We start from the raw sequence: 17,544 nt of genomic DNA, 5'->3' as shown, positions 1-17,544 counted from the left end.
AATAAACAACTGCTTCCAGACATGCAAAGAAAGCAAGCAATTTTATCATTCTGGGCACTCCTTTGGAAAGACAGTTTAGAAAAGACATTTATTGTTTCTCACCCCTCAATAAGTGGGGGGGGGGGGGGGGAAGTCTCTCTCATGTTCCAAAAGACAGTTATCTACAAGTAACTGCATGCTCTCAGCTACGCTCCATACATCTAGAAGTAGTAAACACAGATCTGACAGGCCCTCCACTGCAAAACCAAGACCACCAATCTTCTTGTCCAGGTCAGTGCAACGCCATGGACACGGTAACATCCACAGTTCTCTCTTGCTAAGTGTTTCCAGAGTGGACGGCTGCAACTACACTGCCAAACTTTCAAGTAGGACCCAAAACTGCTTTATTTTGTTACCATTTCCCTCATCAGTATGGTGGGTGCCAAATCTCAGAAATCTAAATATACCTCTCAAATATCAACATCATCACATATTCAGATATGCACAGTCAGTTTTCAGCTGTAGACTTCAGGAGAAAACTTAATTACCAATGGCAAACTCTGTATCCTGCTGTTAATTAGAATTGCAATTTGCATTGAATAATAGAGAACATGGAATGATTTTCAATGTATGAATTTCTAATTTCTCCTCCAGGTATTTTAATTACACACCATCTCAACAGGAACTGAGATAAAAAGGCCACAAAAATAGCTTAATTGGTGTCAATCACCTGGGATGCAGAAGCGTACCACAGAGCAGACTGCTTTGTAGGCATCATTCCACCTACTGGCACAAGACAAACAAGCTGCCACTCCAACTTCTCTGTCAGATACTGTCAACAACACAAATGGACCCCTACAGATCAAGTAGGCAACAATTACTGTCCCTGTAAGAATTAGGACCCCCACCTTCTGATTCTGCCTTTCTTGATTTTCCTTCCTGTTATATAGCATAACCAAGGCAGTGAAGTAGCTTCTACATAAGCCCTGGACAAAGTTTCTGCATGAGGCATTTTATTTTGCCCCAGCCTAACTTCCCACATAATGCGACCATTACTCCATCTTTAAAGGGTTCAGTATTAAACACAAATCCCTTCTGCAAGGGCAAGTTGCCTATATTGAACTAAGTCTCTATAACTGAAAGCACACACCATAGAGAACTGACTTCTAAAGTTTTGAAAATAACCTCTGACATATAAATCAAGTATAGGCTGTGATCCTTGCTCTGGCTAAGTCCACAAAAACACCAAGGTAACAATTATGAAGAGCACTGAACTGCCTCACTAAGGAGAGGGCATGGAGCACAAAAAACAACCTGAAGGTGCAGTTTTCAACACAGTTGAATTCACCTGAAGTCCAACTGGTTTGAGAACTTTTTTCAGTTACAAGAGCTGAAACGAAAGATATGATTAGATGTATGGAAACAAGATAACCCCTTCAGCAGCTGTTTCCAATGAAAAAATTAAACTCATTACAAAACTGTACTCTCACAGAAAGTCTCAGCTAAGAGCTGTCACTGTTCACCTTGGCAGAAAGCACTGTGGCAAGAAACAGGAACTAGCTATCATCAGCGATAAGGAGACACCAAGATGTGTACCATGAGTACTTCCTAACTTCTGAACCTTTTTACTGCTCCCTTCCTTGATTCTAAAAACCTTACTATATCAGGGAATTCTCAGTCTGCAGAGGAATTTGAGCATCTCAGTGCTGCAAACACTGGAGAATAAAACTAGGTAGACCACTTGCAACAAGACATTAAAACATCAGTTTCCTACAAGGTGAGACTTCAGGAGCATTTAAGTCATCAACATTCCTTAGAAGATTCTCAGACCATAATCCCTGTAGCTTCTTACAAGCTGCATTACACCACTCCAAAATGCACTGTAACCCCAGGTCAACACTAAGTTATTCTGTTGACCCTAGCAACAACAGATGCTGTTTCTGTTGCCAGATTCAGACTCCTCTCCCAAGCAACATAGATGACTTCCATCCCTAAATACCAGCTGCTGTGGAATTATTACCCAAAATGGTACAACTTTCGCACGTGACCTCACTACCCTCATAATATTACAAAAACATCCCTCGCCACCTGCTATTGTGCACTGAAATATGAGTGTAACTTGCACCCACAACTTACCCCACCATTCCACTTTGAACTTCCAGCTATGATGAAGGGAAGCATGAATGGATTCAAAAGGACCCAGAAATTTACACAGTTTCCCCAAAAATGAATATAGAGAATGTATTTCAGGAAGTCCTGTCATCAGATCTAACACTGGGTTGACCGTAGAACTGTTCTGCAGTCTCTCATGTCCCTAGTTAACCCGTCTCCCAGCTGCTCTATACAGCTTAGAAATGAACTTGATGAAACACGAATAATACACAATGCCCATCATTAGTTCTTGTTACTCAGCAGAAAATCAATACATGCTCTGTTACAGCACAGGACATGCTGTTACTCTAGTCCCTGTACTCTGAAGGAACAGCTCCCACAGCCAAGCGTAACACAGCCTGCAGCAGAGGAAAGGTGGCAAGACCTCAGCAACAGTTCCACAACAAGAACACTGAGCTCCTTAGCTATTAATCACAAAATAGGGTTTTGGAGATAACTGGTACCACAGGCTTTAGAACTCTTTGGACATTTCTCAGATCTCAGCTTCTCCTCTTTGCCAGATAAGCTGGTAGCAGCTATAGGTACATTTTAGGAATGCTACACTCCATTCTTGATTTTGTTAGTTAAAGCTCTGATGTTTACTAGCACAGTAAAATCCCACATCTGTACATACAGCTATTGAATGTACCTGGTATTCAAAAAATCCCCAACTTAGCTAAGACAACTTAAAAAAAATATCTTATCATCCCTATAGAAACTCTAGAGTCCTAGCTTATAGTGAGATAAATGAAACACAATTAGGCAGAAATGAGAAATGTGATCATGGCCATACATCCAACATAGGCAAAGACGGGCAGTGACAGAAAATAAAGATCTGGGTCCTGCAAGACCATTTGTGCTTCCCTTCCGATCTGGCATCTGTTTCAGAGCTATTCACTATGTGGGTGCTCTGCAGGCTGGCAACCATGCAGAACACGGTCATTTCAGAACACATGCAAAAAAAAGAAAAGGCATTTACGCCAAAACCAGCACAGAATAAGTGCACTGTGAACAAAATAGGGAACTCTTCAGGCCACATTCTCCAGTGACGTCTGTGTCAATGACATTCTGTATTGACTGGCTATTTATAGTGTTTTCCAATACTTACTATCCATGTAGCAACTAAGTTTGCTACAAATGGGAACGGATTTAGCTGCATAAGTTAGGGAAAACATCTTCATTTTGCAGACAAGTCAGTGGTACACTAAGACTAAATCATTTTTCCAGGGAACACAGAAAAGTGCAATGTTAAAACCCCAATGTGAACAGAAATATCCTGGGATCCACAACCATGTTGAACAGCATCACTTTTTTCCACCCTTCTGAGCAGCCCCTTTCAACTAGCCACATGGCCCTGCTTTACCAACTCACCTGAAGCAACCTGCAGTGTAGGACCATTCTTTTGCAGTAATATAACCTGACAGGTTGGACAAGCAGAGAAGAATTACTACTTTCTCATTTGGAATCAAAAGAAACTCAAGCCTGCAGGAAGTTTAATCAAGCCAGTCTGTGGCTCAGTTAATTATTTCAGATCACTGCCAGAACACATGGAATCATTCACAATCACAACAACCCAAGTGCTTTCACACTGCAGGTCCACAGTCCTTCTGCATCAGTATGAGGCACAATCTTTGGAAAATGGTGCAGATGTGTCACATTCAGACCAACAATGAATGCCACTTCCTTGGAGATCCTCCATGCAAGCTGGGCCCAATGCCCTGTGGTTTGTGGGACCCCACTTATGAAGGCATGGTGCAGTATAAGAAAGAAAAAAAGGCACTAACAGATAGTGCACAATGATAAGTAAGAGAAAAAAAATAAATCTCTTCTCCCCAGGTAGCTTCCTGCGTGTCAAACAGAATTCTGTGACTAAGTCACTGCAAAACACTGCGTTCTGGTGTAGTTCAAAATCTTACAGCACTGCCTGTTCTTGCTCTGCCTGACACTGTGTCAAGAGGGATGTGCAAAAAGGCATTTTAAGCCAGCCTAACAGGGTGGTAAGACAAAGACCCCAAAGTGTAAAAACACACCTGACTTCACAGCAGTAACATTCAAATACAGGGGCAAATGTTGCTTTTAAAAAAAATTCCATTAAAAACAAGAGGCAGCCTAATGCAATTACTTTTATCTACCCTACTGACAGCACCAATACTGTTGGGAGAGACAATGCTAAGCAGCATGGACAGGGAGTCCACGCAGAACAAGCTGGCAGTGAAGTGCATGATGACTGAGTCAGTGCACTCACATAATTTTTAGCAGAGTCACATTTGTCTCCTTCTTTGTTTCTGGGAACTCAGTCTTCAGGTACTGGGAGGTAGAGGAACTGGCCTAGTCCTTACACAGCTCTCACTCATCTGCTGTAACACTGTAGCAGTGCAACAGGTTTTTGGTTTTTTCCTCTGTAGATGCTGCCACTTGAAACTGCCTCCAAAATACACTGCATTCAAACCCATGCACAGGGCTGGTCATCCCCCAAATACAATCAGAACTAAATCAACTGAATTCAGTTGCTCCTATGCTGCAACAAGGAACTTAATTCTAAATCTACTCTGGAGATACCAACTCTGTCCACAGGAAGCACTTATATGGGAGCTAAAATGACTACGAAAGTTTTACATTAATACTACAGTGACAGATCATTAGATTTTCTAGCTAAAAAAATTTCAGCCTCTCTTCCATGCTAGGTCATCTATTTTCTTAAACCTTTCATCCAAAAGGGAAATGTTTTGAAGCTTTTTGTCTGCCCTCCCACCTGCTTCCCAAAATAGGTAGTAAACACGAAAGAAATTGCATCCAGGTACTGCATGTCCCTTTTCCACAAGTTCTGTGCCTGTCTCTCCCATAACAACTGGAAGAACACAGTTTGAGAGACTGCACAACACTCCAAGCAAAGAGCCCTCTCCAAACAGAAAATTCAAGGAGCATGATGCATCTCAACCACTATGAAATGAAAATGAGATATCACAGGAGCACTCATATCCAAAACAACACCATGTAGTCAAGTCCCATTTCTCAGTCTCACTAGATAATCTGGCCAGTGTATCAGAACACTCAGGAGCGATAAGTACAACTCAGTTACCATTAATGACAACTGATGGGAATGAGGTGATGTTATGTTGAAAGCACAAAGAAATGCTGGCATACCTGGGGTAATTTCAAAGAGATGTTTCCCTGGTTCATCAGGATTAGGTGGCAGCTCATTCACCTGACTGCCTTGCAGTAGTATCAAACCCTGTAATGGACACAAACATTAGTGAAAAGGGAAAGGCCACTAAAAGGGTAAGGAAAGGATGATGAAATGTATAGTAAATTCAAGTCCTGCTCATCTACTGAGCCCAACACCTTTCTACAGTTCTGAGCAAGAAAAGATTTGAGCTGGTCATGCACCTGCTTCACTGTCCTTTCTCTCACACTGGACACTGCTGGTTAAAGGCTCTTTCCTCTGGAATAACACTACTCTGAGCACGCAGAAGTGATTCTCCTTGGTTTCCGTAACTAATTATCCCTTGCAAAAGTTTTATCTCACATTACATCTGCTCTTCCTACACCCTTGAATTTCTGGTTGCAGCATGCATTTGAATAAAATGGCCAATTTTCCAGAGATCCTCAGTACACAGAAGTTCCCAGGGAGATACTAGAAGAGAGCAGCTAATTCAGGTTTGCAAGGCAATGGACTACCCTTTTAATCCAAAAGACTATAGCTTCCCTAGAAAAAAACCGGAGCCTTTTTACTTCCTAAGTTCAAATGCTGCCAGTATTCAGCTTCATTTCCACTTTGAGCCCAAGCATAACTAACACAACGTATTCCAGTTTGGGAATTCTGGATAGCTGGTGACAGATTATCTTCAAAGTGGGCAAAATGGTCTTTATGGAAAAGCTGAAAAAGATACCACAGGAAGCTCTTGTCCAGTAACAAGAGTGAAACAAGCATTTAATCTCTGATATTTTAAAGGGTTTCCAGTTAACATTCTTCAGGACATATGCATAATCAGACAAAATACCGTAAGAACTGGGACTCTCAAGAGTTAAGCCATGAAGAAGGTAATCAGCAGTTCCCACTCCTGCACTAAACTGCCCTGGAATGCAAACTGGTTCCAAAGCATCTCTTCTTGCTGAACAGAAAACGAAGACAGCTGTTTCAGTCAGGTTTTTTCACACATATCCCTGGTTTATGAGAATGTAGCTATGCAACAACCAAATCCAAGACACACTTGACCATTATAACACTGGTAATCAAAACAAATTCTAGTTGTGCTATTTGTCAGTTTGCAGATCCACATATAATGGAGAAACATAATTAGTGTCTCATGAGACAGACTATCCAGAATTTCAACTAACAGAAGACAACTCATCATATGACCTTTGCAATCTTCTCTCTAAAATAATGAGGCCAGATATGTTACTTATGATTGCTGCTATTCAGTGTAACTTCCATAGCTTTGCTCCTTGGGAATACATCTTCCTACAGATGCTTTGTTCAACAGTGTAAAGGCTCAGTTCCTGTCCCCTGCTAGTGTAAGGATAAGACTATGGAAGGACACAGTGTAGGAGGGCACTTAGCAAAATCCATGCTGAGTGGTTTCTCAAGAATGGTTGTAAGATTTAAAATTGAGGTAAAATAAGTCAACACAACAGGATAAACCTTCAACACCCTTTCCTCCCAATCCTGTTGCCCTGCAATTTGACTCTGAGGTTCACTGAAATTCGAAGATAAACTGAAGACATTCCAAAGATAACAGGAAAACACTGGAAAGGCAACTTGACAAAAATGCATCTGAAGTTACTCCGAATGGTATCAAAAAGTATTGTATAAAAACATCATCTTTAGAGTCCAATGGACAGAACACATTCTAGAAAATTATGCTGTTTCCTAAAGCACAAAATTCAAGCCCACTGCAGATGCATTAAAGCTTTTTATCATGCCAAGCCAATACTGAAGGAAGGTTAATGAATTAGTTGCAGTGACTTCTGTTCCCCTGGAAATTGGGGAGGGGTGCCTGCTGTCTCCTTTCCTGGGAATAGAAATGAGCCCAAAGCTACTTAAAAAACCCACACATATATTGACAGAGTCAGTAGCAGCATCAAAAGCTCTTTGCAAATCAGTCCTCACTTCCACCTGTCCTCATGGGGGCAAAAAAAAAAAAAAAGAAAACTCTGAAGAAAAGCAATGGCTGCAAGTCTACCCTCTAACGTTTGGTGTCTGATGGAGTGGGCTGTGCAACTGCAACTGTCAGGTGGCACACAAATATACACACCTTCAACAGTACTCTGTCCATTAAAGACAAGAATAATTCCTCTTCAGAAAGCCTACATGATTCTCCTGCCATTAGATTACAGTTCCACCTTTTCAGCAATATTATTAAAGGAAGAGTATCTACAGTTTTCTCTAAGAATCTGAAAGAACAGGTTTTCATAAAAATAGGCAATGCAACATCCATAAACAAAAAGATGTGTTTCATGTTTCTCTTTTGAAACATTATGTCATAAATCTCATTTGACTTTATCAAGTAAACAACAAGAATACAACTCTCTTCCGGAGTATGTATAAATAATCAAGTAGGCAAAAGATCAATGGGAACTCTGGTGAAACTATTGATTTAGTTTTTACACACAAGCTTAAAGGCCATACTTAATAAATAAACCAAGAAGATTTAAATTAAGCATGAGTACCTTCAGGTTTGAGGGAAATGAGGGATTATTATAAATAACAACTGGTGAAAATATCTCTATGGCCAATAACAAAGAAGTCCTTCCAATAAAGAGTCTCAGTTATCCTCCTAAGATGCATGGGCACGCCTGCGCCATTGCCCTTTCATTCCAGAGAATCCCAAGCAACAGCTCTCTACAAGTCCCAAAAGTACATCTCACCTATGGGATGCATACAGTCGTAGCTGAAGTCAGATGCAAATCTAATTTGCAACTCCTACAAGAATAGTCAGGACATAGTCCTGTATCATCCTATACAAAATGGCTTCCCACAGTGATAAATGTATGGCAACCCTGTGCCCAAACAGGGCCAGGGTTAAAGAAATCCTTTACAACATGATTACCTGAGGCAGTTTATTCCTCATCATGTTCACTGACACAGTTCAGAAGTGCCCAGCTCTCCACATGCATTGCATATGAAGATAAGGTGCTTGGCTTGAAAGTGCAAAATCCAGCTGCTACTGGCAGCATCCCGAGTAATCAGGTTACATCATCAAGTTGAAATCTCTCTAGCCTTTACACAGCAGACTATCTGTAATTATAGACCAAAGCCCTGATCAGGAGAGTGCAAGATATAAGATGCAGCCAACATCCTCATTCATCTACCATATTCATGTCAGGCCCACAGGGGAATATTAATTTCCATTCTCACTCTACAATGAAATTTATGTGTGACAGTCAAGCAGGCAGCTGCATCAAGCAGTTTAATAATCGTCCATAATGAGTCTGTGGATGGTGATGATATTACACAGGCTGACTGTCACTCTGTAATGCCTGTACTGACTCATCAGGAGCCAGCAGTACAGGGACACTGTCTGGCTCATTCAATTATGTTCCCTCTGTTCAATAACTCTGGTTAAAGGCCTGACAGTCAAACAATGACTAGTGAATTATGATGCATAATCTACTGCAGCAACTAGGGAAGACCTTAGCACAAATGCTGCAATAGAATTTTACAGCCATTTGAAAAACATGAATAAGAAATTCTTCATCTCCTCTGTAAGCTTTAGCCCATAGCACAACAGCCACCCCCTCTCCCCCCACACTAAAACACATTACAGCCCATTCTCAGCATGTAACAAAACCTATGCACTCCACACACACACACAAGCCAGCCCTGAGCTGGTTCACCTCATGGCTAACAATGGATTAACTGGGAGATAACGAGTCCCAGCTGAGCAAGCAAGGTTAATCACTCCTGCCTCAGTAATCTGTAACTTCATAGCTCTTCCTGTCAAACTCCAGTCTCATAGATGACCATATTAAGATTTGGAGGTCAGCATGCCCTAGTGGGTAAATAAACACCTTCTAACCTTTTCTCAAGCTCTATGACTTGTCTGGTAGTAGAGAAGCCTCCCTGTGACATCTCTTGCCTTTGAACCTCCTTAAGTGTGTATGGTTTTGGTGAGGATAGAAAACAACTGAAATGAGCTGTCAATCAAAGCATGACTGTGATCACAAAAGTCACAACCATTAAGTCCTACAGTTCTCTAGTCACACCTGAGGTTTAGTTTCCTCTTCATCCTTATAATAGGAGAGCTGATCCCCACGCAGCACAAACCACCGCTGCTGCCAGTTCTTCATAATGCTCCTTTGTTTCTTTAGCCAGCCACACTTCAGCACACGTTCTTGAGGATTTGGAGAAGATGGTCTGGAGGGAGGCCCAATCTGTTCACCCATCACCAGACTCCTTGACCGGGCTGAAAAGAGAATTACAGAGTAAGTGAAACAAAGAAATAACAGTAAGAACACTCAGAGAGGCTAAAGAACTGTTCCACATTTTCTTCTCAGATATGGACAGACCATTACATGTTCCCTCTTTGAACAGGTACTTGTTTTTCAGGGTGTACTTTCAAGTTCATGACAGCAAACACAAGACAAACATCACCTTTTTGGTACTGCTCACTCCAGGGTGTGTAAAGAGACAATACCACCACTAAGGCTTCACTGCTCACACTACCTTTCTTTGTGGCAAATCATTACTGCCTTCCACCTCTACATGGGAATAGTGATACTGCTCTCTCCTAATGGGATATTTGCCCAATGAGGATGTACAAATGTGTAGTGAGGGGGCACAAAGAGAAGGACAGAGTATAAAAAATACTCTCCCTCCACGCACTATCAGTCTGGGGTGATTAACCAGTGAAACCAGCTGCCACAGGAGAGAGAGGGGAAAAAAAATTAAAAACTGGGGAAGATTCAAAAAGAGAATTGTCAATCAAAGGAGTGACTGTGATCTACACAAAAGGCATAGAGATAACATAGCTATCCAGAATTATTAAAGTCATCTCACTCTTCAGGGCATTCTGGCATTGGAGCAGAAAAACAAAATTAAAAAATTAAATTAAAAAATAAAAGGACAAAATAGAGGAAAGAACCAACACGTAAATCTGAGGAAGAGTTTCAGAAACAGACAAGTGAGGAAAAGTTTATGCAATAGAAGAAAAGTCTATCAGCCTTTCTATCCTCCTCTTTTGCAGTAAGAGTACTAAAGCTGGGGCATTTAGAACTAGTCTGGAGTAGCCCACAATGATTATATATTGCAGGCAGTAAGCCAGTTCTCTGGAATAGATAGGTTAGGTGACCTCATAGGTCTTTTTCACATCTACTTCCTTTGGATTTATGAAGTATCTTATAATAACAGTTATTATTTAATATTTCATGCCATTTTTCCTTCATTAGAGCTAACACAACCCTGCTCCATCCCATTTTCTGCATTCAGCTAACTTAAAGCACAATTTATAACTGCCCACTTGGAACAAGGCATGAGTTTACAGGCAAATACCAGTAAATCTGCATCACTGATGTCTCACATTAACACTGAACTGCTGCAGCTAAAAACCACGGAAGCTTCTTATTCAGGTATCCCTGACACACTACAGCTAATTCAAACTATCACAAGAAAGGGCAACCCTCTGCCTCTCAGAGTACCATCTAGTTTTGTCTCTTTCGGGTTCAGACAACTAAAACGTGGCCTTGATGTTACCACCTGGTTTCTGCTCCTGGTGCCTCAGCACACAGTGATGAAACTGCCAGCATACACCAAAGAAAGAAAAATAATGTGGATGTTGTGGTGTCTGGGGAATTTAAAAAAAATAAATTTAAAAAAAAAATCACAATTGCAACATTAAACTTGATCCTATTTCTTCACTTCCATGAAGCAAACTGCAAAATAAGGAGAGGCAGATAAGGGACTTTGGTCAGATCTTTAGAGAGCCTCCTCAGTGTAATCCAGTGAAGGAAATTACACTGGTGTCTGTGATAAAATCTGCTTTGACCTTCCTCATGACCTGGCAGTCAGGTCATCATGTTCTGCTTTATAAAGAACTATAAACCAGCACATCTACACAGTAAACGTTTTCTTCAGCAGAGGGCAGATCTGAATGGCATCACATCCTCCCATTATCAAGAAGTCTCCGTGACACAATCTCCACTTGTATAGTTTCATATCCTTTCTCCTCCCACTCTGGCTTAAGGATCCGCTCACCTCTCCTGTAACCATCCAGAAGGCACTCAAGTCTGACCCTAACAAATTCCAGTTTTATAGACAAAAGATGGCATCACTTTTTTAGTCCTAAATTGCAGACTCAGTGCAAGCCCTAGCAAGCAGGATAGAATTTTTTTTTTACATTTCTCTAAACTGCTAAGGTAAATCCTGCTACTCTCAACAGAGCTGTGAATAACAGGTTTTATCTTGTGGCTCAGTCAAGAGAAATTAGGTTTCAAATTATAACTGTTTCATGCAGTAAGAAATTAAGTTTTTATTTTGTTTTTAGTTTCACTTAAAAATTAATTTAAAAGTTGAAATGTTGTAAGAAGTGCTGCTGCAGCATCGCAGCTTTTTCAGAATTACTCTTCCCTTAATTTATGCCTAAAATACATTGCTGAATTCAATGTGAGCTAATATATAGCATTAGTCATACATTAGTAAAGTTTACCAGCAACTTTTGGATTCTCCTAAGTAACCCAATACTCCTTCATTCTGATTATTTCTGCACATTAAAAAAATAGTAAAAAAAAAAAAAAAAAATCACTTAAAATCAGGCCTTGATGTATCCAGGCATATTCTCTAAGCTCACTCACTGTGGTCTGAGCTCTCTCAGACAGGTATTTTCATTCCCATAAATATATCAAGAACCACCTTCCCCCATGCAGCCAAGATCCTCAGGCTTTAATTCGGCCCTTCTGGCAGCACAGCAACCTCTGGCAGATGGTTACAGAGGTACCAGAACACCTGGCCCCTCCCCATCAGGATGTGGAGGACCCCATCTCACGCACAGGCTGTAACAAAACTCACTGGTCATGTTTAAATCTCTGTTGCAGAGGTCCATAGGAACTGAGTCAAATGAAACTTCTCTGCCTCATCCCAGGCCACACTTTACAATTATTATCAAACTGTAATCTGGTTTAGACTGTCCAGATTCCATTCCACATTCATGTTACAAACTGTGTCATTACAAAAATAAATATCCCAAACATTTGCTTTTATCAAAGGCACTATAATGGTTCTTAGGCAACATCTTGGCTATTAAAGTAACCAATTAGGTGCTTACTGAAAGATGGATTTTGGTAATGTTAGACTATCTCCACACTGAAGTACCTTAGCACTCTCCAACTTAAGCATGAAAATGCCATCAGCCCCCAGTTTTCCTGACTTGCATGTAGTATATACACCCTCTGCTACTTTACCTCTCCCTCTAAGAAATTCATTTTATTTAACTGGAAACCTACCATCTATATTGACACAGACCTCACAAAAGACATCAAACATCTTGCTTTGAAATAACCCCAAATATGTTACCTTGTATGTTCCCTCACTCCTGCTTTGGTACTACTTGTACAGCTCACCTAGTAATTATTTATTTTAGCCAAGACTTAAAGCTTTCACAATCAGTCTCTGGAGAATGCAGATCTTTTTCTTATTTTATTTTATGCAGCACCACATCTCAGTCAATTGCTATGATTGTTAATTCTTCATGCTGTCTTAGCTTTCCATTTCCTTAAGTTTCTGGTCGTGACTGTAACAGTTAATTTCATTAGGGAGATACTTAGCAACTTCATCTGCAAGTCAACAACATGGATCAGATAGAAATTTTTAGAAAGAGGAATTATTTATGGCTATTAACAGCATTGATGCTTATACTGCATGCTTCACAGAATATAATAATTGCATAGAGGTCAGAAGAAAACTTTTACAGATGAGCACAGCCTGCCTTTAAAGCAGCAGCTATCTCAGACTACTGAGATCAAAATATCTACTTCTATAATCTGATGCAGTACATCAAGACCTTGATTCTTAATGGTAGAAATATATTATTTGTGCTCATCTATTTAACAGAATTATGGAATCAGCAGAACATAAGGAAGAAAACAAATCAATAAATCAGACTCACAACTCAGCAAATACATTACATGCTCTGGAGTTCTGATCCAGTAATGCGTTTTCAATAACGCCACACAGGTTGGTTTCGCTCTTCACATTGTCATTAGTTGATTATTGATTTAGCCATATGCATAAGTTCTAAACAGAAATCAGCGTAGAAAGGATTCAAACTCTCCACGGATAAAGGTTTGGGATTCATTTGCACAGCACGGCAGTACTGAAATGCCAACCACACACCCACACCACGCCCACTCCAGGTAATTGTAGCACGGCAAGGTAACAACAGACCAGGCAGACACATAGGTGGCACTAACGAGTCGAGCCATTTTGGGATGGTAAATCATTGTGTAAGGCAAGAATCAGAATTACAGACCTTGAAAATACTCCTGTGATTGGAAGTGACACTGGCATATGGAAGTTCTCATATCGAGATGAATATGAGAGGAGGAATACAAGCAAAGGCAGTGAAGCAATGCTTAACACTCAGTGTGCAAATGCCTGAGACTACACTAAACAAACTCCCCTCCAAAACACCACACTTGATTGTCATGCCTCTAATGGTAAAATCCAAGATTATCCTAAGGAGTGGGTGGGTCAAGTTGGATGGAGCCACACTTCCATTCCTTACAGAGGCAGCGATCCCTATCCAGAGGGGCCATACACCACTACAAGAGTTCCTCTACAACTTAGACCTGCCTCCAAGCAATATCCACATTCCTGTTTTCTCATCACATCTATTTTCTACCCTGAATATGCACATAACAGAGACAACATCTGCCCTTCCCTATCCATACCATCCCCCCTTCCTGAGTTCAATCCTGCCTGGCAACATTATACAATCTCTTCTGCTCTCCCTCTCCCAGCTCTGAACACCACTAGAGATTTGAGCACTCAGTAAGTACTTGCTTAAACCAGACATGGAAATCAATCAACTCAATGCAATTCAACATCAATTAAAGTTGTAATCTTTTGAAATTTCATAGGCAGTTAGCTAAAATCAATATAGTCATTATAATTGATTCTGGCCAACAAACTGTCCTACAATAAAGGCACTTTGCTCTGGTGTTCCTTCAGTCTGATGACACAGTGACACTACATATTATTTCTAATATAGTCTGTTTAAAGCACTAGCCACAAAGGGAAGTGGTTTCCCATACCATAAAAAATATTCTCAGTTGGTTTACTCAATTCAAATTTGGCCTTATAAAAAGGATTCACTGGAAACACAAGTAATATGCCTGAATTTCCTTTCACCGAATTGTAGGCAATAAAATACTTGGTTTAGATTTTTCTGTATCCATCTCACAACCATATCTATGTTTGAATTTGATTGCTAAGATACCAGAGTCAGTAAGCACAAACAAAACCAAGATACTTCCTCAGCACAATCTGAGAATTAAGCATCTTGAAACACAATAAGCAAAGAAATTAGTCAGAATATTTAATATTTCTAAGGAACTGGCAAGGGCTTTTAGTTCCCTCAAGACAGAGTAGCAATCTCTACAGAAACAAAAAGGTGCTACACAGTCACGTACTTGCTCCCATTTTGTGATCAGGATGACAATTGCCACATTCAGAAACACTACCATAAGAGCCAGCTTGTGCTCCATCACTTCTACTCAATAAAGCTGCACCTGTCTGCTCAGAACATTTTATAGAGCAAAGTGATGTGCTGTGTTCTATTTCGTTCCCTTGATCTGGTTCTCTTTCAGCCAAAATAAAAACAGGAAAGGAAAAAATAAAAGGGTCTGGAAACCTGTTTCTGTTTGTTTTTTTTTTTCAAAAAAAACCCCTATGCAGGCATTACACTGGAAGCAGTTCTGTAACATTACAGTCCAACCAAAGGAAAAGCAGGGAGACAGCTTTATATATGTTTGTCTACTAACTTGTATTTTGTGCAGTGGTTGGAAAACCAGACTGAAAGTACCAAACCAGATTAAAAAAAAAAAAAAAAAAAAACTTAAAGTCTGAAGGATTGGTGGATCTGTTTGTATAAATATTTACTTGTTATTAAAGTCCTGCAAGAAAAACTGCATTCCCAAAAACCAGTTCATAAATGTAAAATCCAACATAAACTAGTACAATATACTATACTATAAACCACTGTAATTTCACTCTCAGACTAGGGATGACTGCTGTTAGAAATTGGCTATATTCACAGTCTGAAATACCTTTCAGCCCTTAACTGAACAGCAGAAACTTTGGTTATACATTATTTACCTGTAGGTAAGCACATTCTGTTTAAAAACAATCACCAAACCCAAATAACCCTGCCCCCCAACCACATAGATAGCCTTTTGAGCAAAAAAATACCAAAGGGGGGGGAGGGGGGAGGGGTGAAGAAAGGTCTGAATAGAAAGGAGATTACCAAAAAACATATTTCGGCTATGGCTAAAGAATCTGAGCCAGCATGAAGGACTCTGACAAGAAAAGATGAATGCCCACAAAGGAGCCCAAATGGCTTGGGAAACTAGACTTGTCCATGAAGGAACACCCTATCTCCAGAACACAGTTCCATCTCCTCTCAAAGTCCAAAAGCTGAGGGTTCTGCTTTTAAGATGTGTGCTATTTTGTAAAGGTTGTTTTCGCATGTCTTGCACTGCCAGATCAGTCAGTGCTTTTTCACTGGCAAACTCCATGTGCACCAAGGAGTTCTGAAGAATAACACTGGACTGTATAAATGCTTCATATCAGCACTTTTTAAGGGTGAACATGCTGACAGTACCTGGCAGAAAGGGAGGCAGGATTTCCTGCCAGTAAGCAGGTTAGGCACACCCAAACAACACTTGGAATACACATAACTGGATCTGCTTCTGAAAGCTGTGTAGCCCCACCGTGCCGTAAGCTCAGGTACAGCAACACACATTACAAGTTGCCTATAGCCTTTTTAGGGTCACCACAGCTGACTCAGGTTTTCCATCTATCTTCAACAAGATCACAGTATTTCCTTTGTAGAATATGTAGAAAAACGATGCCTCTGTTCCACTGGCACAGCATTTATGGAACACAGTCAGAAACGAGGCAAAGACACACTAGTTGGAGGGAAGTTGCTCGCTCCCTGGCTAGAATGAAGAAATTAATCTTGGACTTCTTTGTGGTGTTCAACAGCCATGACTTTTCACCACCTTACAAATGGCATAGCCAGCTCTGTATAAAGCACACTGTAAATCAGAAAAATAATTTTATACTCCAGTGACCTGGGTGATGTGACCATAAAAGCCACTTTACTGAGCAGAGTTACTTTCAAAAGTATGCAGGTCGTTTATCGAAACATGGCATCAGGGGGATAAGACTGAAGAAAGAAAAAAAATCAGCCTCAATCTTAGTCCTCTTTTCAAGTAACACAAAGTTCAAGGCTTCCATGAGATATACTAACCAATGACCTGGCAATGCCTTGTCTTTATTACATCAGAGAACACACATACAGTAGCACAAACAGATAAACATTAATGCAGAACCTTTCCACAAGTCAAGGAAAACCCAAGTATATTTGATAATCAATGCAATCCACCCCATACAATACAAAACATAAAGACAGTGGAATAATTTAATCATTTTCTCCTGAAGAACAACTGACATTCATCTTCAAACTATTGTTACAAATTGATGGCATGCTGGACTTCAGGAAAAGCTAAGTATTTTGGCAATACACTGCTATCCATAAAGGGGCATTGGTTTGCTGGTTGACATTTCACACTGGAGACCTTTCAGCTATTGTACAAAGCAGTCCCAAACTTAATTTGCTGTCACTATCAGCAAGAAGGCCAGCAGGTCTCAACTCCACAGAACAGTTATTTAAAGAGTTTAACCTTGTATTTGCAAAATAATTTGAATTTCTGTTTCAGGTTGTAGGAATAGGTAGTAATTTTGACAACTGTCAATGAACAAACCTTAAATACTGCAGGTAACCTGCCACCAGCTGTTCTCAAAAGCACCCTGCAAATACACAAAGCCATGCCAGTCTTTTCAAACCACCAGCATTAGATCATGGATAAGTGCCAGGATGGAAAGATGATGGCTTGACTTCTTCTGCTACAACAGACTGACCTACCAATTTACTATCTAGTAAAGTGAAATAGCCCATGTCCTTTGTTACTGCAAAACCAGAGTTACAGACCATATTGACAGTGTAAGAACAAGTACAGAAACTGCTCCCAGCAAAAGACCGTATTTTCCAGTCCCTTTATCTGCACCATCCTCTGAGATCTTCCATCTGGATCCACTGCAGACTATTCAGAGGACAGATCAGCACTTAGGTCGTCTCTAATTGATGTGTTGCTTTAAAGCACATGCACTTGTTGCACACTGCGGACTACAAAGCTATC

At 40.4% G+C, this 17,544-nt stretch overlaps 1 protein-coding gene across 3 annotated transcripts in view; it reads right to left on the bottom strand.

Annotated features, from left to right (window-relative positions):
* ARHGAP22 (Rho GTPase activating protein 22) overlaps positions 1–17,544 on the bottom strand; it is a 131,624-nt gene that overhangs the window by 106,391 nt on the left and 7,689 nt on the right. For all 3 annotated transcript variants that reach the window (XM_048311896.1, XM_048311897.1, XM_048311898.1), the window contains exons 2-3: positions 9,337–9,536; positions 5,275–5,362 (exon numbers count right to left, since the gene is read on the bottom strand). In XM_048311896.1, the coding sequence (XP_048167853.1) occupies positions 5,275–5,362; positions 9,337–9,536 (288 nt within the window). The remainder of the gene's footprint in view (positions 1–5,274; positions 5,363–9,336; positions 9,537–17,544) is intronic.

This window comes from Corvus hawaiiensis, chromosome 8, assembly GCF_020740725.1.
Source record: "Corvus hawaiiensis isolate bCorHaw1 chromosome 8, bCorHaw1.pri.cur, whole genome shotgun sequence".
In the NCBI taxonomy this organism is placed as follows: Eukaryota; Metazoa; Chordata; class Aves; order Passeriformes; family Corvidae; genus Corvus; species Corvus hawaiiensis.
The sequence above is the reverse complement of the archived record's forward strand: the minus strand, read 5'-3'. Positions and strand labels throughout refer to the sequence as shown.